This window comes from Vanacampus margaritifer, chromosome 12 (genome assembly GCF_051991255.1).
Source record: "Vanacampus margaritifer isolate UIUO_Vmar chromosome 12, RoL_Vmar_1.0, whole genome shotgun sequence".
NCBI lineage: Eukaryota > Metazoa > Chordata > Actinopteri > Syngnathiformes > Syngnathidae > Vanacampus > Vanacampus margaritifer.
In genome coordinates, this window is record NC_135443.1 from 11810451 (window position 1) to 11832873 (window position 22423).

Genomic DNA, 22423 nt, shown 5'->3' on the forward strand with positions numbered 1-22423 from the left:
TTAAATGTATATAATAAGCTAAATTTGCAAAAACGTCCTTCATTTTCATTTTTATCAATTAATATCATACATGAACTTTCTGGGATTGTTTAACATGAATTTATTTTGGTATAATTGTACATTTTTAGTTACAGAAGAACCAAGGTCCGTGCTTTAATGTTTGAGAACTGTAGTTTATTACACACCACTTAGTGACTTTTCAATATATTTTAAATCTTTTTTTTCTATTTATTTAGTATTTATATATGCATGTATCTAAACTAAGAGTATAATGAAACGAGAATAATTAAGTATAATGAAAGAGTATAATTAAGCCCAAATTTAGAGTAAAAACTAACTATAATGAAAAATCCAAAATGGTACTGTATCCTAGCAAATAAAGCTAAAAAAATTTACACACACGAACAATTAAACAAGATTTCCCACTATATTACATTACTGCATGAACAATATTGAGCGGCAAAGCCAATAGAGGGCATGGGGAAAAGTAACTAATGATAAAGCAGCCACTGTTGCAGTGCATTCTGGGACTTGTAGGATTAGTGGTACCTTTGTTATATACTGACCAATTATTTCTGTTAAACATCCAAAACATCCATTTTCACGAGGGTCATGGGTGAGCTGAAGCTTTTCCCAACTGACTTTAGGAGAGAGGTAGGCTATGATATGATAACCACTCATCCACCGTGCTGCTCACTTCTTGATAAACATCTGACGACTATTTGTCCAAAAAGGTAAACAAAAGTAGGTATCAGTATATTATAATTGGTGCTAATGGATTTAAAAGGCGCGCAAACAGCTATGACTTCAACTCATCTTGATGGCCAATTGCACCATCTGTTTAAACTCTCAGCGTTGCCTCAATGGTAACTTGGTGTGACACGCAGTGCCCGATTGTCTGGCAGGTTCATAGCCCATCAAAACAATGACTCACGCAACGCTTGAAAAATGTACCCATTTGGTCACACGGCTGCGAGTTATTGACATTGCTTACGCAGCCAATATGGATTATCCAATTGACGCACAAAGCCGAGCGTGCCAGTTTATCTTTGTCTTGCCTGTCTGCATTTGTGTCACTGCCACTGGAGAGGAAGGGCAAGGTGATGGAGGAAAACTGGGAATTAAGCAGCTCTAAAGTTAGATTTACTGGAAAATCCCAAAACAATCATCCGTCTCCGAGGGGGCTTTAGCCTAAAAGGGCTGAATGGAAAAAATGACAGGACACTTGATTCATTCCAGCTCGGTTATAGAAAACAAATGTAAAAGCGTTCTCACCATCTTTGTGCTTTTGGACCAGATGAGCCCTCTGTCTCATTTTGCCTTCGAATATGAATGCAGCTCCTGCTCCTTTCACCCCTGACATCCACAAGCAGAGGGGGGTCCCAACTCTTATAGACCCAATGTTTTTGACACATACAATACGACTTTCATGGACTTTCGGCCCTTTCAGCTTCCTAGCTGGAATTCTCTATTCTGTGTGCCGGCGCGATACTCTACATCCAGATGTCTGCTAAGACATGTTGCCATAGAAACCCAGCAAGGGCAGACAATTGAGGAAAATGCTTCTCTATCAAACAAGACCTTTCTTTATATCACCAAACACTTGCACAATCTCAAATGGTAATGTGACAGAAGTAAAGCGCAATGGGGGCAACTAACAAGTTTGGCACGACCCCCATGACTACGTTTACGTGCAGTCGATACTCGGGTGAAAGTCAAAATTCAGGTTTCTGAAACATGGCCATTACGCATATAAGTAGTTCAGAACCAGACTGAAATACACAAATTTACGTGTGTCTATACAAACTGCGGCAATTTTGCCACAGAGTCAGAAAATAAAATAAATAAAATAAAAATGCCACAGAGAAATCAATGTATTTAAGCTTAGCGAGTCGCAACGTAAGATGGCCGCTGCACATACAAATAGTTTCTGTACCCAAAAGACCAAGATTCGTTGCGAATAGAGCAAGCACAGAACACAAACCAAAGTTCAGTTCAAAGGAGGAGTCCCGAAAAGGGGTACCCCAGGGGTCTTATTTGGGTTTTTGCACTTGTTTACATGGCCTTTCAAAACCCGAATTTTGCCAGTATTCGGCTTTTGATAGTGTTATTGACTGCATGCAAACGTAGAGGTGTTTCCAATGGATGGACCCGAGCCAGGTTTCAAGTTAATCTCAAATGCTTAACCACACAACATACAAAAAAAAATGACGTAAACGGTTCATGTGCATCCACCGCCAACGCGAGCCTCTTAAGCCTCCCACACACTCTCACCACGTCAACCCCACTTGTCCTCCCAGCACTCAAAGAATCAATTATGCTGAAATGAATTTAACCCAGAGGTTTCTCCTGTGACCCCCTCTGCGCATTTGAGAGCATCAGGCGGCGATGAAGCGTGACTCACGACCTGACCTTTGCATGGCCCTCGGATGACCTCCAGCTGAGGGTCGCGGCACTTGGCTCGAAGGAACTCGCAGCGAGATGTGAAGGTCCTGCCGTCTGAGGCGCACAAAGGTTTGCGAGGAGCTCTGCTACATTCCATGTTGCACTCCTTATCCTGATCCACCCGCAGGAACTGTCGCAAGGAGAAAATAGGAGATAAGCTGAGGAAACAGTGGCAAGAATTCTCATTTCTGGCAAGCAGCAAGCTTTACATATAAATATTTCCAAAGTGTTCAATGAAACTCTGGAAGGATTTTAGATGTGGCAGCTTTTACAAACAGTTTAAAATGGGATTTGTGGTCAACTTGATATATTGGAGAAATCAAAACGGAATTCTTCAGCGCTGTCAGGCGGGGATGTTGGCTGACTTGTGAACACCGCATTTTACCATTCCCTTGCCGAGCATTGTGAGATGCGACCCAAAAACTGGTTCTGGTTAAGGTTGGTTGTGTATACTTCGTTCTTCAAATGTGCCCAAATATTGTCACCATATGCAAATTCTGATTTGGAACATCAATTCTTGCATAATAAGTTTATTATATATTATTATATCATTTACAGACAGCAAATACAAGGGTCTCAAACTTGTGGCCTGGGGGCCATTTGCGGTCCGCAAGATGATATTTTCCAGCCCCCTACTTGAATATTTTTTTCTGTGTCGTTTCCCTGAATGTTTTGTGTATGTGAATATATATATATATATTTATATAATATATACATTTTACTCTAAATAGAGTAAAATTTACAATTGGAAGAGTGTGAACAAAACAAAAAAAGTCACTCATTGGTTCATGTGTTTTTGTAGCATGTTGTTCATGTCAGCTGGAATCTCGATAACTCTAAGATAGATATAAGCAAACAGTAGGAGTGGCATAGCTCAGGTGGTAGAGTGGCAGCTCAAGATGAAGGTCATCATAACAGAAACATTTGCAACATTCAATACTTTGATTCATTTTCTTCTACCTTTTGTCTTCCTTTATGATTAGCTGACAGCGGATGGTTACGTTAAAGGTAGCACAGGGTTGTGTTTGAGCAATAAACATAACTACATGCATTAAAGTAAAGCATTTAATCAATGTTTGCGTATGGCATACAGAATATTTGTTCATGTCAAACTATTGGGGTATTTTTTTCCCCATTTTATATTATGCAAGTAATTAACTGATTAGATAACGAGGAGGATGAGCGTGTGCATTGGATCAAAAACATGTTGAAGACGTCCGCATAGCATTAAACGTTAAAAAAATTAACACATAACAGGTGGTCTTTAAATTTGGCAGGCAAAAATGTTGATAAAAAGGCTTTTTAATTAAACTTCTAAGATTTGATTCATCTGATAAAAAAATATAATCGTTTGACAGCTCTAATATATATATATACGTATATATATATATACACATTTTTTTCATGCTTTGTTTTTCATGCATTTTTAGATTTTCTGCCTTTCTTTTCCCATTTTGCAACATTATAGCAATTTTTTCTAAACTTTTTTTTCTGCCATCAATTTCTGACATTTTTGTCAATTCTGTGGACATTTTATGGTTAATTTGGGCATTTCTTCTTTTGTTTTTGGACCTTTTATGGTTACATTTTGAACATTTTCTTTCCTCCCTTAAATTAATTTTCAGACTATTTTGGACATTTTGTGGACATTTTATGGCAATTCTCAAGATTTCTTTTTTTTTGTTTTTGAAAATTTTATAGTTACTTTTGAAATGTTATTATTTTCTGCCTTTTGTGACGTTTTATGGTCACTTTTTGGACATTTCAATGTAGTTTTTTAACACTTTTTCCTCTACATTTCATCTGTTTTTCTGACAATTTAAGAATTTGGACTTTGACATGAGTTTTTTTAATATTTAATTATTTTATATCAAAATCATTACCTAATTTAAAGAATATGTTATAATAATAATAAAAAAATATATAAATAATAATAATAATAATAATTTGTAATACACACACACATATATATATATATATATATATATATATATATATATATATATATATATATATATTTAGAGATCTACAGGGAGCCCCAGGAGAGGAGAGTCTAAAGAGCCACATATGGCTCCAGAGCCGCAGGTTGCAGACCACTGATCTATGCCAACACCTGCACCTGGAGTTGCTCCCGAGGATGTTTTACTGAGCAATGAAAAGAGAAACATGACAACACAGACTCTTGGCTGAACGCATCGGATCACCTGTGTCAATGCCACCATTGTATCAACCACCATGCTATGAAACCCCCTGGCCAAGCCACACAATAGGGCGGCGGTGGTGAAGGGGGTGGCAACCAACTGTGAATGCTACAATGACTGAAAAGACAGTGGATGCTAGAGTGCTTCAGTCAAATACATGTCAGGGATCTTTGTGTTACTACAGTGGAGAGTTGGGATTTCATAACCTGATTCATCTTCCCTAACGGAATTATGACGTGAGTAAAGGCAGGGAGAAACAACATGCAGGTGCTGGTTTCAGGAATATTCCTAGATGAACGTTTCCTCAGAAATCTGCTTTCCTTAAGTCAAGAAAATATTTGCACACAAGAGTACTTTGATGTTTTTGTTCAGTTTGCTTTCTCGCTTTCAGTTATTCAGTGCACAAACAGGCCTTAAATGTGTTTTATTACAAAAGAGAAGGCACGGCACGCCACGGAGCGAGAACAAATGACACGCACAACTCTGTAGAGGGTGGGATGAGCAGCAATAAAACAAATTTGTTGCGTTTGACATCTTACAAATCAAGTGAGGGATAGTGTTTGGTGGCAGCCTCCTGTGTTCAGACCAGCAAGGCTGCAGGGCTGCGCTGCACCTGGAAGGGGGTTGGCAGGGAAGGAGGAGGGGCAATGTCGCCTTGGGCTGGGGGTGTGGGGAGGGTGCAGATGGGGGGTTGAGCCCATCCTGTCAACCTGGCTCATAAATCCTCGCAGAGTGAAGAGGCCGTTGGAATCACATCGGAAGAGGAGTTGTTATTGAAGTGATCGAATACAAACGTTCAAAAACGACCACTTTTTTGGTGCCTTTGGAAATATGCCCTTTTTTTCAAAGCAGCAAATCATTAAGAGGAGGAGACCAAATGAATGCTAATGATAAAGAACTGGTGAGATGTTTGCTTCATGAGAACACATGCCTCAACACTCATCTGTCATCACGCAACCAATACTGAGAGAACCAGCTTTTCTTCCTTCTTATAGCAATAACTAAAAAAAAAGAAGAAAAAAAAGAAGTGTGAATTGTAGGGTGACTGAATGAAATTACTACAGCTGTGATAGGCCTCTAGGTACACCTGCACATTCTAGTGCTGTGATTCCCAACCACATCAGGTGTGCTGCGGGAAATTATCCAATTTTACTTAAACGTATCAGCTTGTGTTCAATTAATCATCTACATTTCAGCACATGTACTTTTAGTGACTTCAGCTGATGATTTATCCAAAAGGAGTAAAACAAGGAAATCAAAATATTAAAAAGCCCTTTTAGTTTGATGCAGACCAATCCCACGTCACTGAACATACAACAACAATAATAATAATAAGCAAATTGATTGAAGTTGGTCTCTGTAACAATCTGGCTAAAAATATCTTTACGATTGCCTTTTTACTTGACGATTTATGACTTAAACGTCTTTTAATTAGTAAATTAACAGCTTAGATTTTCAAAATGGGTACTCCTGCAAGTCTCTGGCCAATAGTTTTCAGACTGGATTTGGGTTCGAATTTCCCGCCCTCTGTCTGTGGATGTGACATCATGTGTGCACTGTGTATTTGAAGAAGGGTGCATGCAGTTTCCTTTTTATCCAACAGGTGGCAGTAGCGAGTCAAAATGGAATTTTCTGCATTCTGTATCTTGAAATGATGCCTCTCTAACATAATTTTCTTATTTAAGAATAAATAGCTAACATGTGAATAAAATTGCTTAATGGCTGATTGGAAATTCTGATGATCATGTGGAATAGATTTTTGAATAATCACTGTCTTAAGTAAGAAAATTACATTATTTTAGTTCAACTCACCTTGATGAAGATTACTTAACTAAAAGTCTTAGGGTATACAACTTTTGCTGTACATAAGTATATAATTTTTTTTTTAATTAAATATACTAGAAGTATTTCAGGAAAAAGTGATTGGTTAAAATTTTAATTATGTTTTCATTTTAATTTAACTTTAACTTGATCCACTTGTTGGCTAGTGAGTGAAGTTAGCCAAGCAGTTTGGCGAGGTGGAAGGAGAAACAGAGATAGAGATGCAGAGAAAGAACCTCAAGGTCTATAGTGTACTTCTATCATAGGGACACTCTATGTTTGTGAATTTGACAGACTGCGTTGCAGACTGAGGGTATTTTTGATTTGGTGAGAAAAAGTAGACTAGAATTTAGATCAGCTAAAAGTAGGTCTAAGTTGTGGTGCAGGTGGTTCAAAGTGATTTTGAAGGATTTTAATGTCCATCTAATGTGGTGTAACAATACGTGGTCACACTCAGTTTCCTATGTACTAATTACAGTACTATTTTTATTAAATTGTGTCATATTTATGGCCTAGATATTTTATTTTCCATACAAATATTTACTGTTTTGATTTTACTGCTACATTAGTGTTGCTTATTGACCCATGTATTGTGCATTCTGACTTCAGTTTACATTTGTGACAATAAACTGAGGACCTACTTCACATTCACAGTAGATTATTTAACAAGCATCCCAGGTCAGACTTTCCTTTTTGGAAACTCGCATTCTTTTTTCATGCATGCGTCAGAAAAATTACTACTTGGGATGTAATAGTTGGCCTGCACATGTAGAGCATTCATATTTGTTACACCTTTGTATCACAAAAGACGGACTTTTTGAAAAAGTTATTAGTGCTAAAAGCTAAGTGACATGTTTTTAGTACAATTTTTTTGTAAATGAGCGTAGTTTTATGTTCGTTTTTTTGCACATGCAGTTGTCATGTTCATACTTCGTTTGTTAATTAAGGGCTCTGAAAATAACTTTGAAAATGTGACTTTTACATGTTTTTTTTTAAAGTCTCAATTTCTAGAAGAGTGGGTCCCATGGTAACAACAGTTGAGAACCACTTGTCTAAGGAACAATATGACGCAAAAAATAAAAAATATACATATATTGATGAATTGTCTCTTAACTCATTCACTCCCAGCCATTTTCACTGAAGCAACCCACTTCGCTCCCCGCTGTTTTTCTGGATTTTAACTGATTTTGCATGGCACACAGAAAATTATGTCCTATACATGGAACTTACCAAAAGCAAGATTAGAGTCTCTTTTTTCATCAAGAAAAAAATTATATTTCTATCTGTTTCCATTTTGCAGCAATTAGTATTAGAATATAGCTAAGTTTCATTATTATTCACAAATCTGTTTAGAACTGTGGGGAAATCAGCTTTCTCTTTTTTCAACATGGCCCTGGTTGATCTTGTTTGATCCGTTGCCACCTGCTGGCTGTTTTTGTAACAACTACCATTTCTTCAACCGTTCTCCGCAGTTGAGAGGCTGCATCAAAGCCTTCTGTATGCGCTAGCTAAAAAAAAAACATTTAAAAAATAACATAAATACGTCTTTGAGACACTTAAAACATTTAAAATAGAAGGTATTTATACGTTTTTGGGCGCAAATTCGTAATTTTTTCCCAATTGTCGATCAATAAAATCAACTAAAAATGTCTTAGCCGATAAAAGGATGTTTGTTTCCATCCATGCTATGATGGTGGGCTTCAAGCCTTTCCACAACTCCTGCTGGACACCCCATTGCCCGTACAACACCACTATTGTCATTATCTCCCTGTGGCAGCCAACAGCCTGGCAACCCAAACAGATTCATTCATCAAAGCAGCATCCTCCTCGAGAGCCACTGAGCAGCACACAGCGAAGCGCCAAGTGTCTGCGAGTTTATGATAAAGCTCCAAGAAAACAGCAATGAGAAGCAAGTGAGCCATGAAATCAACCACCCAGAATCCCCATCAATGTTTAAAACACTGAGATAAATATGCTTCCGAGATGTTTTCTCCCTGTATAAGCTTCTCCCTAAGTAGCTTTTAGATGCAAATTTTTGTGCTTTTGGCCAGCGATGATAGATGAGTGAGGCAGAGCTATGTGCTTACTCATTCCATCACCTCACGCATCAACACAACAAAGTGAAAGATTACCTTGAAGTTAGGCAGCACAGCTTCTCATCATTCATATCATTTTATTCATTAACAGCATTAAAGGCTTTGCCAAGGATTCCACATATATTGCAAGGCTTGAAATAAGCAGTTTCGCGTCGCAGTTTGGAGGCCAAAATTGGGATTTTGCACCTCATTAAAACATTTTGAATAGCAATTGAGAATCACAGATTTGCCAAAAAGTTTTTCTGGGCTGGACGCACGCATGTTAAGGTTGCCACAACGCGCTTACGTCACCTACGCACGGGATGTCGGTGGTCGACCTGTCGAGGCAAACTTGGTGCTAATGCCACAATCAGCTACCTAGCAACAAGTTTCACTGGTTACTAGTGTGGCTAAACATGTTGCTGACTTGCTCCTGAGTCATTAATCATCATCTTATGGTGGCGAATAAATTATAAGCTACACATCTGACAAATATCGTTCTCATGAAGGAATAAGGAAAGACGGAGAAGCCATGCTAATTGCTAGCAATTAGCATTAACTTAGCTAAGCTAACCCAAGACTGACACTGCTAGCGCATTTAACACCGAAATTAAGTGCTTGGAGTGGTCGAATCAACTTTTGACAGACATCTGCATTAAAGTAGAGAACATTCAACTTTGAACAACAAAATGGCAAGCAAATTAATAAGTGTTTGGACTCTGGCGAGAACGTCTACTTGCTAAAAAAAGCTGGAAACGGAAATGAATTATGCTACGCTATGGACTCTATGCACAAATAGCCGTGACGTATTGCCGTGAAAATCCGCCTTTTCCGGTAATGCTATTGCCGTTTGTTTTCCTTCAGAGAACCTCGACCAGTTGTCAGAGTTTTGGAGTATTTTTTCACTTTTTTTTTTTCCATGAGTGTGGTTGCGAGCATTTGTCAAGGCATCGATGCCCACATAGACAGGTTATAACTCTGCCTTGTATTTTTCTCTTATGTTGACCACCGGAGACAGTTTGTTGTAACATTCGCAGGGATAACCGTACTTGTTAACCACACAGGGGCGCCGTTTGTTAACAACAGATCTGTATTTTGAAGCTTAAACTTTGATGTGTTGTTACTCTGTTTACAAAATGGTCTAATGTTTCTGCCTTTCTGGCGTTTTGACTTTTCATGTGCCTGTGTGTATTTTATTCATATGCTGCCATTTTAATGTATAAAAAAAAACATGAAAATATTTATGAGTCATTGTTTTTTTTTTTTCAATTTTATCATTGTTTTTTATTTTTTAAACCGACGTGTATAATAGAAAACTATCTAGTTTTTTGTTTTACACAATGTTAGTTTAAAAAAATAAAACAATTTTATTATATTAAAAAATAATACAAATTGTTCATTTGTTATATTGTCATATTCTAAAACCCTTGCTTCAGTTCAGGTCTCTAAAATTAATGTGCTCCAAAAAAAAAAAATCCACAAAATTAGAAAGTTGCTCCTCAAAAGATGTAATTGATTCTCAAATCTGCTCCCCAAAGAAAGAAAAGCATAACAAAATTCTTGTCCACATCCGTATTACTTGATATCACACTTTCTCTAGTTTGACACTTATTTATAGTCTAACATTTATTTTTATGATTTGTTGTACAAGTTGCCTTTTGTATCGACTACAATAGTACCAACAGATGGCAAAATATCAAGAGAGTCAAGAAAGGGCAAGACAGGTGGAGTGTCCAAAACCAACCAGCATAAAAATCCAATCCAATTATCTCCCCCGAGCTCCACAGCATTGTGGTCCTGAATCGCGTATGAAGGAGGCGAGACTCCAGCAGTGAGCACATTGTAGACTTATAAGGGCCTTTTGGACTCGGGGGCCCCTACTTCCAACGCCCTGAGAGGCCCCTCACACCACCGCCTCACAGGGTCAATGGGGTCCCCAGCTGAGAGCCGAGGTAAACGTGTTAAATGGCCTAGGCGGGAGTTTCCTGCGTGGTCCGGTCGGACGCTAAAGGGATCATTAGTTTCAAGCGTAGTGGAAAGGGAAGAAAGTGACAGCCTTTAACCAGGGTGCTAACTCAATCAAAGGAAAATGCATTTAATTGCTGTGAAAAGATTCTCAAAAGAAAGAGGGATGGTGAAAAAGGGCCTCTATTGGTCACGTGATGGTTAAAAAAAAAAGTCTCTTGGGGCAGGCCCACAATTTAATGAAATCACGGGGACCAATGGAGCCCACATGTTTGAGAACCATTCAAGGTTTGAAAAGAGAACAGCAGTGTTAATGTGCCCACATCTCTTCACATACTATTTCATGCCATCAACCATGGGAAATGTTGTTCTCATGAATATCCCAGTCAAATATCCCATAGGTCTACCCGCTTGATTGACCTCAAATATGCACAAAGTAGTACATGGAAGCCTTTTCAGGAAACCAACCAGCCTCTCATGTGTCATTCAAACAATACACCATTAATCACTTGCAGAGAACAAATCCAGTTTGGCATGTGCTATTCTAATAGAAAGCAAGTGAAGAACCGCAATGGGGAAGTTTGACACAGACCTGCCATAAAATATGTTTTATTCACATAGCAGAGTCTGGCACTCATGATAAACGATCCAATGTGAACAAATAAAATACAATTAAAAAGTGCATCTGCTCATACACAATTTCCTCCCACATTCCACAGCTTCACTATGTCATCAGCAGAGAGGATCTCCAACCCTTTCACCTACAGGTTAACAACTCATGGTCATTTGTTTCCAACTGGATATTAAGCCATTTTGGTCCGTAACATAAATAATGGTACCATGGGGAGGCAGCTGTCACATCAACCTGTAAATCAGGAAAGCCCCTGACAGAGCACATTCCACTCTGCTCCTGTATGTGCACTTGATAATGACCATGATATTTTTTAAATTTAATTAGCATTTCACTAACAGCGGTTTTAGGAAAAACAACAATTGGCAGTGATGCCACGCTGAAATAAAGCAATGCCACAATGTGCTTTGGTTAAGATCATTTCTGCAAACTAAGAGCTTGTTTCCAAAATGACATCACGTCAAATGCTATGAAACTGAATTAGAAATAGATGTTGTTTTTTTTTTTAACTAGCAGATCTAAATTAATAAATGCAATTTTCCTTACAATCAAAACGGATTCTTAGAGTTTTGGAATAGCTCTCTAAACAGGTCATAATTGACAAAGAGAACACCATTTGGATGGTGATTGGCGGGTAAATGCAAACATTTCACAAGGCTGCCCATTACATACTGTGTAGTCAAAGCAATAACAGTTACTATACCTCAACCTAGTGTATGTCATTGTAAAACATTTGTTGGGTTAATAATATGCATAAGGATTAAGACTGTATTTCCAGTCAATAAATTACAAAGACTCTGCTATGTACAAAATACAACAGTAATGCAGTTATTGCTATTTATTTTAAAATATACTAAATAAATAAGTAAATAGGGTTAAGTCATGTGTTTCAGATTGTTACAATAAATACGGACCAAAAAAGCAACAAAACAGCAATGAAACTCTTTCCAGATATGTGCAGCAATTAAGCATAGATTGGACGAGTAAATGCATGAAATATGGGGCGGATTCATGTGTAGATTCCAAGCAGGCAGTTGTTCCTACCGTGAGAGCGGAGAACTTTTGAGCGTGTCCCGCGCTCAGCAGGCAGAGGCAGACCAGCAGAGGACAGACGCGCATCCTGGCGCAATGTGGCAATGCCGGTCAAATTGCGCACAGTCTAAAAAGCACACCTGTGCAACACCAAAGGAAAAATAAAATGAAAATACAGATTAAAAAACACTGAAAAGGTCAGAGGTGTTTTGAAAAATAGTAGTATTTCTTCCAAAAATCAGGCGCTGGTTTATACTTGTCACCAAAGCAGCTTGGTTTCGTTTGCGCTGCCGGTTTGTGCGAGCAACTCTCCTAATGTCACTCAGTGTGATAAAGCTCCGTGTCCCTGACCCTTTTTTCTCCCACAGCGTGTCTTCCACTTCTCCTTCCTCTACTATAAGACCCCCCCCCCCCCTCTTTCTCTCCGTACACACTCTATACACTTTTCAAATACGTTGCACCTCCAGTTGGGAAGGGTTAAGGTGGGAGGGTATAGAAAGCAACTTTGCCAGATAATTTTGCATTTGTCGCGTCTCCTTTATGACTTACAAATGAAATCTGTTTAAAAAAAAAAAGCATTTTGCGATACACTCCCAGAACACAATGCAAATTCCAAACTTTTATTGTGGCAGTGGTTGTATAAAACTGACACAAAATTACAACATTTTTTCAAGCGATGGTCGTTACCTTTATGGCGTAGTGATATAATACAATAATTCCATGCAACTGAGTGGACGGAAGAGGAAAGTAGACGCTTTTATTTTTGGCAACTGGTCTAGCCGTGGGTTTCGTGGTTTAAAAATACAAGATTGTAGTTATCGCACCACCAAGTGGCAGATTTATAAGATCACGAGTTCGTCCCCATTTTACAAAGTACAAATTTACGTTACATAGTTAGTTTTCAGCCGTACAAATGCTGCATGAAACGCTTTTATTTTATTTATTTATTTTTACTAGCCTACAGTGAAATATGTTGTTTGTGTATAATGCTATGTTGAAGAAAACATCAGTAAAAAGGGAAAAAATAAACAAAAAACGAAAACGTAAATCTAAATTAAAAACAATATATAGTTATGGTCATTAATAAATGTAAAAATGAATAAAAAAAATAAAAAACAAGATGCAAAAAATTAAAACTAGGAACATTGGAAAAAATTAGGAAATAAATACAAAATAAATAGATAAATACAATTAAATATCATTCATTTAATAAAAAACGTTTTGATATTAATAATTTATATAATAAAAATAGAAAATTAAGTACATTGTCTTATTTGTCCGGCCCATCGTAGCAAAATAGAAAGCATACATTTCCCACGATGCAACAAAACACGAAAATTTGTTCCTAATCTCGCGATATTTCAACTGTACGTCATCATTTTCTTTCCGCTTCCTGCCGTCCGGCAAGCAGCAGCTGCGTGGTTTAGCAGGTTTAGCTAGCCGATCATATTTAGCAAAATTGCCCTCAGTAAAGAAAACCCATTGGATTACTTCTGAAATCATGTCATACCACGACGAAGAAGAAGTTAGTAGACATAATGTTCGTCTGAACGCTTTATCTTTGTTACGTGACATCCGATAGGAAATTTTGAAGCTCTAGCCGGTTAGCTAGCTAGCTTTAGCTGTTTAAGGCAAGCTTATTCAATATTCACCGACCCAATGGGGCGTGTATTGACCAAAATAATACGGCAATGTGATTATTTGTCATTTTCTGGTTTGGTCTAACCTGTATTGAATGGATACGGACGTTGTTAGTGGCTGGCGCATGCATTTGTAAACATCATTGGTGAACTGGATTCTTGTCTTTTTTTACAGTATGAAGGCGGCTACACAAACGAATATGACCTCCACACCGGTTTGTGAACATCCTCATTCATTGTGCATGTTAGAGCCGTCTTTGCACTGAAATCCTAAATGATCAAGTTCTATCTGTCCGCAGGCGACCCAAAAGCAGACATGGCTTTTGAGCGGCAGTATGAACAGCAAACCTACCACGTTATCCCAGAAGTGATCAAGAATTTCCTTCAATACTTCCACAAAACCATCTCCGACTTGATCGACCAGAAGGTTTACGAGCTGCAGTCTAACCGTGTGTCCAGCGAGAGTATTGAACAGAAGATCTATGAGATCCAAGATGTCTATGAAAACAGGTAACTGTGCACTTTTAAACGTCTTCTGCCTGTTACCGTTGCCAAGCGTCTTACATGTTGATGTTGTTTTCAAGTTGGAACAAGCTGACTGAGCGCTTCTTCAAGACATCTCCTTGGCCAGAGGCCGAGTCCATTTCATCACTTGTTGGCAACGGTGAGTCAGCTCGTAGATATACATAATAATAATAATATAAAAACAACTCTAGCAATACAAAGATGATGTAGATAAAATGAATCCACACATTCTTAAAACTAAATCTCTTCACCTAAAAGGCATCAATGCCTTGTACAACAAAATAATGTCATCTAATGTTGGTCAAATACAAGATAGCCATCTATGTTTTTTGTTTACCTTGGACTAATAGAATAGCTGGCTGTGCCTCATAAGCACCAAGACATAGTCTTCTGATTTCCCAGCAGTCTTGAATGCAGCATGACTCCACTGATGTTCACCTTTTGCCTCCGACAGATGCTGTCTTCCTCATTCTGTATAAGGAACTGTACTACAGACACATCTACGCGAAAGTCAGCGTAAGTCACTTGTCACTTTCGAAGCATGCATTTATTTTACCGGAACTTTGTTTTTGTAAACATCTCGCACTTCTAATACCGTTTAGGGGGGACCCACTTTAGACCAGCGCTTTGAGTCCTACTACAATTACTGCAACCTCTTCAACTACATTCTGAGTAAGTTTAAAAAAATGTGTTTGTTTTTCTTGAATGATGCCAATCTTTTTTTTTTTTTTTATTATTACAAACAGATGCTGATGGCCCCGCCCCCTTGGAACTCCCAAACCAATGGCTGTGGGACATAATTGATGAATTTATCTACCAGGTTTGTTCTATTTTGCTTATGAGAGCAAAACTAGTATTTGCAGCTAGCATGCTAACTTTCTACTCGTCCTCCTTTTCAGTTTCAGTCGTTCAGTCAGTACCGCTGTAAGACCGTCAAGACGCCGGAGGACGAGATTGAGTTCCTGCGGAACAACCCAAAGATCTGGAACGTCCACAGCGTTCTAAATGTGCTCCATTCACTTGTTGATAAGAGTAACATAAACCGCCAGTTGGAAATCTACACCAGTGGAGGTATGATATTTTATATAAGCTTGGTAGTAAATAGCTCATTAACACACCGTAAATGCATTTCTGCTGTGTGTTGCAGGGGACCCCGAGAGTGTGGCGGGCGAATATGGGCGCCATTCCCTCTATAAGATGTTGGGTTACTTCAGCTTGGTGGGGCTGCTGAGGCTGCACTCTCTGCTCGGCGACTACTACCAGGCTATCAAAGTGTTGGAGAACATTGAGCTCAACAAGAAGGTAAAAACCGAGCGAGGTCACCTCCAAGCGAGTTTGTCCCGATCTTTAACTCCGCCTCCCCCTCCCCAGAGCATGTACTCCCGCGTGCCCGAGTGTCAGATCACCACCTATTACTACGTGGGCTTCGCCTATCTCATGATGAGGCGCTACCAGGACGCCATTCGAGTCTTTGCAAACATCCTGCTCTACATCCAGAGGACCAGAAACATGTTCCAGAGGTCAACGTATAAATATGAGATGGTAAGTCGTCACTTTTTTTCTTCTTTTTTTTTTTTTTTTTTTTTTTTTAGTAATGATGTGTTATATGAACTTAGTCTTGCTTCCTCTCACTTATCAAGTGGTATTGATTTGAAATTGTTACTATGCAGATCAACAAACAGAACGAGAAGATGCACGGCCTGCTGGCCATCGCGCTCACCATGTACCCGATGCGTATCGACGAGAGCATCCACACCCAGCTGAGGGACAAATATGGGGACAAGATGCTGCGCATGCAGAAAGGGTATTGATTTGTTATTGCTTATGGCACAGGTGGCGCAACTCCAGGCCCTCCATGTCATTTTATGTGGCTCACCAACGCTTGCCGAATTTTTTGTTAAGACTAAGCCATGCAAATCCCGATAGCCAAATATGTAATAATTAGGGGTGTCAGGCGATTACGTTTTTTGATGGTGTTCTAAATGTACAGTAAAATATACTATAAAAAATATTTTTTCTAAGTTTTCATGCTCTTGTTAACAGAAAAGGTTTTTTTTTTAAGTAATAGAATATAGTTGCATCTTTTAGTCATTGATACAGTAATTGCCATAACAATTAATATAATTGAGTTACAATTAAAAAGATGTAATGTACTGTAAACAAGTGTGATATTGATTTGTGTTGAGGTCTTTTTTTTCTGCCACTAGATGGCATAATTGCATTTGTAAGACGGTGACAGCTCAGTGCATTTTTGTTTTCATATTCAGAGCTATCTAATCTTTAACATGAAGTAACTTGTGAAATTCTGCACCTTTTAAAAATTGTAAAACACAACTTGACCCAAGTCGCCACAAATATATGCATTATTATTAAATGTATTACTGCTAAATTTTGACATGGACGGGTCTGCCGCGTTGCGACTGGAATCCCCCCCAGTACAGGCTTGACACAAGTAAATAAGTAAGACGGTCATTAATCGCGTATTTAAAAAATGAGTGGCATTAAAGGAATTTTAAATTAACTCATGAGTTCTAAAATGCAGTGGCAAATGTCATTAATCTGTTAATGTTCCCTCTTCCATCCATCTCAGAGACCTGCAGGTGTTTGACGAGTTGTTCAGCTTCGCCCGCCCCAAGTTCCTGTCTCCAGTGGTGCCGAACTACGACAACCTTACCGTCAACTGCCATAAGGAACCCTACAAGCAGCAGCTCAAGGTCTTTGCAGAGGAGGTGCAGCAGCAGGCTCAGCTCTCCACCATCCGCAGGTGCCGCCCAACGACTGGCATGAAAGCTCAGCAGATGCTTTGCACGTCGGGACGCTTCTTATCTTACCGGCGTTGTGTTTTGACTCCAGTTTCTTGAAGCTGTACACCACAATGCCAGTGGCCAAGCTGGCAGGATTCCTGGACATGACTGAGCAGGACTTCCGGATTCAGCTGCTGGTCTTTAAGCACAAGATGAAGAACCTGGTGTGGACCAGCGGCATCTCGGCTCTGGATGGAGAATTCCAGTCAGCTTCTGAGGTTGACTTTTACATTGACAAGGTACAGTCCTAAAATACGGAACGTTCTTATGAGGTCAGGTACTAAATTTAAATGGGATTTGTGAAATAATTATTACAGTATGTTCAATTGGATTAAATTAAAAACGTTTTTGAGTCAAGTTGGTTGTCCTTCCATCTCCTCAGGACATGATCCACATAGCAGACACTAAAGTGGCTCGCCGATATGGAGACTTTTTCATCCGACAGATTCACAAGTTTGAGGAGGTGTGTATTGTGTCCCACTTGTGGCATTTGCTTCATAACCGTTTTCATTATCCTTGATTGACTCAAGTTCACTCTTGTCTCCGCAGTTGAATCGAACAATGAAGAAGGCGCCAGCAAGCAGCACCACAGGCACGTCTGGGAGCGCCACAAGCCGATGAGTCGGAACTTTAACATCTGTTATTGATGACTTTTCTATACAACTTGACAATAAATCAGCATTTGGTTGTCTTAGTCTCATTTTGTGTTTATTGTCTCCAACCACTAGATGGCAATGTTTTCAAGGCTTTGCCACAGCTGCCCAATTTGGCACCACTGATTTAACAATGCTGTAAAAAAGTATTAGAGCCCTCCATGATTTCACTGGCCAACATTTTTATCAACACCAAGCTGTGCTCCAGTCATCTTAAGAAAGTGACATATGGTTGCATATTTCTTTTAATATCACAGATCTCAGGGCTGGTAACATTAAGGACAAATAAATAAAAACATACAAAAATGTACATATAAAAATGGACTTTGAAAACACACCACTCATCGGAAACAGTATTATAGAAAAGAAAAACACTATTGCACAATTTACATGTACGCCCACAGACATCCAAATAAACCTACCTGTTGTGGTAAGCAGGCATTTATGCTGAAAAATATTCAAACGCCAATACTTATCTTGAAATAAAAAAATAAAGTAAACATGGCTCCATTTGAGCATCACTCTAACTCCCCTCAGGTGGCAGTGTAAAGTCTTGGTGGGCAAGTTGCCATCTTCATATCCATAAAATACAACAGCTAATATATATTTAATTCAATTTGTTAAACTTGATTTGAGAACTGAAAATTTTCATAGTTTGTGCTCCAAAATCAACCATCTTGAATAATCTGCTGCGGTGTTTTTGATATTGGGAATCTCCACGTAAAGGCCAAACTCAAAATATTCATATGATGGAACGTTGGCCTTAACCTCGCCAGCCAGATTGATAATTGTGATTCGCTCGAGGGAGTTCTTCTTCACATTATCAATCTGGTACTTCACTCCGCAGACCCGTTCGGGAAAGGCGGGACTTGCTGTACAATACTTCGAGCTGATTGGACGATGCGGCATCTTTACGCATTTTGTTTTGACCAATCAAGGCAAAGGATGAAAGTCTCGTTTGAGGGAGGGGGAGGAGCACGGACATCTTTACCAAATAAAAATGCACAAAATGTAAATTTAACACGGAAACGGTGAGTAATTCTGCAAGAACATAATTCATTGCAGCAACTATTCGTTTTTTTTTAGGTTAGTTTGTTTCCCCCCCACCATGGGCGCTTATTGGTTTCGTCCTGCCTAAACAAAGCCTGATTGGTCCGATCGAATAAAGATCGGCCGCAAGCGGGAGCGGTACAAGATGTATTCTTCGGAGTTTGTGAACACACACATATCGCGAGAATTCATCTTGCTGGCAAGGTTACGTTGGGCCAGCATGTTCCAGTTTAGCCAGTTGGGTGCCATTTATTTTTTGATCCAACAATTTCCACAGATCAGATGGAAAGTTGACTTTTTCAAGCATCAAGAGGTTATTTGAGGCATTCCGGTCACACTGCATCATTACTTTCCCATAATTACTAAAATAAAGATCTTCATTTTCCATCTTCACAGACAGACACTGGATTTACACTTGCAAATGAACTGAAATGTGAAAAGGAGTTGGAATATTCAGTCTCCCGTTGAAGGCCATTCGCTGGTCTGAATGTGTGGAGCTGTGCGTGTGTGAGTGTGCGTTTGTGGTTGTGTTAGTGGATGCGATCCAAGTATGCCTTGCGCAGAGCAAGTGAGGATGTAGCACCTTCTATTATGTAGTCTCTTCCACAGGAATGTTCCTTCGTTCTTTGGATGAAACTTGATGACCCCCTGCTGATCATTTCCCTTTTTCATTTTGAAAAACAAAACAAAACATCTTTACACACATTCACCATCCACTTAAACCAATCGAGTTGTGAGTTTTGTCCCAAGTTGGCTTTGGACTGGCACGCTCACACTTTGGTCCTTCTCGGCTCTTCCGCGTACTTTCCCAACGGGGTCACGATGGTGGTGTGGAGACGCAAGCACACACACACACACACTCGAGTCACGTTTGCGCTCAGACCAGCGAGGCCTCGGCTAGTCATAACTCGGTGATTTCCAACGGGCTCTCCGGTAGCTCTCCGTCCTTGTGACGGTGCATCGGTGTCGACTTGGCCGACTCGGTGCGGGCGTTTCGCTCGGAGTAAAGCCCCCCGTCGGCGTTTAGCGCCTCGAGAGAACGCGCCAGAGCCCGCTGGTCATCCTCTGGCAGGCTGCTGAGGTCGGAGGTGAGCAGAGTGCCTGTGCTGCCGTGGACCACGTGCACGCCTTCTGGCCCCTTCAGCTCCATGGGAAGCTTGTGCTTGAAGCGCAAAGTGCCGCGGCCTCCGCCCACGCTTATACGCTCTTCCTCGTCGTCATCCAAATCGCTTTGGACCAGCTGATGGCGGACAGGCAGAAAGGACAGAATAAGCTGGTAAAGTTGAAATTCATACAAGCTGAAGTGAAGAGACAGGAACGGAAACATTTAGGAGAGAAATCAGTTGTCGGTAATAAACATGAAATGAGAGCAAGCTATAGATATACTCCAAAAAAACAAGATCAATCCAGCGGAACCTGTAGCTGAGATGGATAAATAGAGTGGATGTCATAAATATGTGTACAGAGAAAGACCGCTGAAGAGTGAGCAACACTTTTCTCCAAGGTATGAGGAAAAGCCAGATCAGATGGAAAGTCAAAAGGAGGCAGCAGAAGCACACGGCAGTCAACCGAGCCCACCTCAGTGACTGATGAGTTTTCTCCCTGGCTGGTGGAAACAGTGACGAGTCTGGCTGCAAATAGTTTTTTCAGTCTCAGGTAGTCGTCCAGGACCACATTGAGCAGGGAACCCTGACGGGATGGCAGTTCGGATCAAAATCTGGAAGCTACCGAACATGAACTATCCACCAATCAGCTGTTGAGTCATTCCAGTTTTCTTCTCAGAATTTACTGGAGGAGATTTGAGTTACCAGAATCGGACGATGGCGTATGTTACAAATGATCAAGCGGCATTTGAGACCGGACGGATGCATTTCAGTGTGTCCATTATTTCACGTCTCACCTTGATAGGCCCCTCCCTCATGATCTGGCCCAGTTTAGCGATGTTGTCGTACTCCTGAATGGCTGCTCTCAAGTAACGATCGTCATCAGGCTTCGCTTGCGGCTCACGGCCGAAAGTTCCCTGCGGCCACAAATTCTCTTTACAAAACTGATGGGATATTGTTGATATGTTTCTGTTACTCACATGAGTGCGTGCGGGGCTGTTCCACAAGTCCGTTATCTCGCTCAGGTTCTCAGGCAGGTCGTCCTCGTGGTCTGCTTGAGCCGCCAGCTCCAGGTTGTGACAGAATGGATCCAACCACACCGGATTCGCTCTGCAGAGACATTTGGAAATTAGAAATGTCTGAATATAACAACCAGATTTGATCACATATATGAATGGATTGTCAATAGGACCCTCACGACTGAAACTGGAGGGCAGCCATCTTGCGTTGCCACTTTTATTGACCACTGTTTTAAGCTAGGATCCCTGTATGGAGTTATGAGAGCCTTGCAAAGAGCCAACTTCGCTTTTTCCATCGACCATTCAGAATATATTATCTCAATATTGTGACTCACAGATATTAGGTTTACTTTCCGCACCAATTTTTTTTTCCTAATGTGCTTTACTTTCACTTGATTGTTGACGGCTTTGACAGCATAATGCAGACAAATCTTTGATAGCACCCGCGTATATATGGCTTGTAAGAGAAAATTAAAAGTCTTTTTCTTAGCAATAAAATGCACATGCCGTGCCTCTCCCAGACTTATTGGTACAACTATGTGTCAAATACGGTGGAATTTTCCCTCGTAGATGCAGAAAATAACATAAAAACAATGTATTCGAGTTAGGCGGCCTTATGATAGTGTATGGCAACGTAAGATGGCCACCAGTAGCTTCACTTCTCCCAACGGCGGCATTTGACAGACCATTGATATGTAAGTCCAAGTTTTTTTTTTATCCATCTCAGGGGCGGCCATATTGTCACTTGCTGTGGACTGAAAATGTCATCATGGTGTCTATAGGGCTCACATGACCGAAAATCAGAAAACAGGTGAGCTGTGATTGGCCAATACCTGAGCTCATGGATAAAAACATGTGGATTTTGCTGCTTAATTCATATTCCACAAACAAAATATTTTATATATATATATATATATATATTATATTAATATCAGAATGCTGTGTTTGGACTAGCGTTATCCTACAAAAAACAACAACAAAGAGGATTTAAAAAAATATATATATTTATGCAGGAATTGGCCTTCTGAAAAGTATGTCTCAATATGTTTAATGAATCTATAGTATGAAGTGAATGCAGTGGGCAGACAACTACTGTATAAACAAAACAAAATAAAATAAAATATAAAGTATATGCAGCATATGTCCATGCTTCATCCAACCAAAAATCTTCTATTCTGCCTTTCCTTATTACTGTAGGTTGGTGGGCAACTGGAGAAGTATCCCAGCCAACTTTTGCCGAGCGTCGGAATACACTCTGGAAAGGTCAATCACAGGGTATGTACAAAAAAAAAAATATTTACGCCACTGGTGTTTAACTCATTCACTGCCATTGACGGCTATAGACGTCAAAAATTCATTTTTTCTATTTCTATTAGTTTAACATTTTTTTCCCATTTTTGTTAACAAAAGTATGGAAAAAATGATTTTTATTTTTGTATTAGAACAGATATAAAATTTG

At 39.6% G+C, this 22423-nt stretch overlaps 3 protein-coding genes across 8 annotated transcripts in view; 1 reads left to right on the forward strand and 2 right to left on the reverse strand.

The window, feature by feature from the left end:
- Positions 1-15095, reverse strand: part of smoc2 (SPARC related modular calcium binding 2) — a 32936-nt gene extending 17841 nt beyond the window's left edge. The window contains exons 1-3 of the mRNA XM_077582277.1: positions 14673-15095; positions 12183-12310; positions 2413-2575 (exon numbers count right to left, since the gene is read on the reverse strand). Of these exons, the coding sequence (XP_077438403.1) occupies positions 2413-2575; positions 12183-12257 (238 nt within the window). The 5' untranslated portion in view covers positions 12258-12310; positions 14673-15095. The remainder of the gene's footprint in view (positions 1-2412; positions 2576-12182; positions 12311-14672) is intronic.
- On the forward strand, positions 13555-17833 carry eif3s6ip (eukaryotic translation initiation factor 3, subunit 6 interacting protein). 2 transcript variants are annotated; one of them, XM_077582269.1, is made up of 15 exons: positions 13555-13710; positions 13986-14025; positions 14110-14320; positions 14395-14474; positions 14790-14851; positions 14938-15007; positions 15082-15155; positions 15235-15406; positions 15483-15637; positions 15707-15877; positions 16006-16139; positions 16926-17099; positions 17189-17378; positions 17522-17602; positions 17689-17833. In XM_077582269.1, the coding sequence occupies exons 1-15, from the start codon at positions 13672-13674 to the stop codon at positions 17758-17760; spliced, it is 1725 nt and encodes a 574-aa protein (XP_077438395.1). In that variant the 5' UTR covers positions 13555-13671; the 3' UTR covers positions 17761-17833. The 2 variants fall into 2 exon arrangements, with proteins under 2 accessions (XP_077438395.1, XP_077438396.1); XM_077582270.1 differs by having other exon boundaries at positions 13555-13695.
- A 186-nt stretch (positions 17834-18019) lies between these two features.
- The window catches only part of cdh23 (cadherin-related 23), a 172218-nt gene continuing 167814 nt past the window's right edge, over positions 18020-22423 (reverse strand). For 4 of the 5 annotated variants that reach the window (XM_077582262.1, XM_077582263.1, XM_077582264.1 and 1 more), the window contains 4 exons: positions 20926-21055; positions 20743-20862; positions 20421-20531; positions 18020-20082 (listed from right to left, as the gene is read on the reverse strand). In XM_077582262.1, coding sequence (XP_077438388.1) covers positions 19744-20082; positions 20421-20531; positions 20743-20862; positions 20926-21055 — 700 coding nt within the window. In that variant the 3' untranslated portion in view covers positions 18020-19743. The remainder of the gene's footprint in view (positions 20083-20420; positions 20532-20742; positions 20863-20925; positions 21056-22423) is intronic. The other variant, XM_077582265.1, reaches the window with a different exon arrangement.

What these genes read in the sequence shown, in the direction of transcription:
- eif3s6ip (XM_077582269.1), top strand. Translation starts at nt 13,672, where the DNA reads ATGTCATACCACGACGAAGAAGAAGTTAGTAGACATAAT. An exon ending in ACATTGAGCTCAACAAGAAG is followed by an intron (nt 15,638 to 15,706) that starts GTAAAAACCGAG and finishes CCCCCTCCCCAG; the next exon opens with AGCATGTACTCCCGCGTGCC. An exon ending in CAGCTCTCCACCATCCGCAG is followed by an intron (nt 17,100 to 17,188) that starts GTGCCGCCCAAC and finishes TTTTGACTCCAG; the next exon opens with TTTCTTGAAGCTGTACACCA.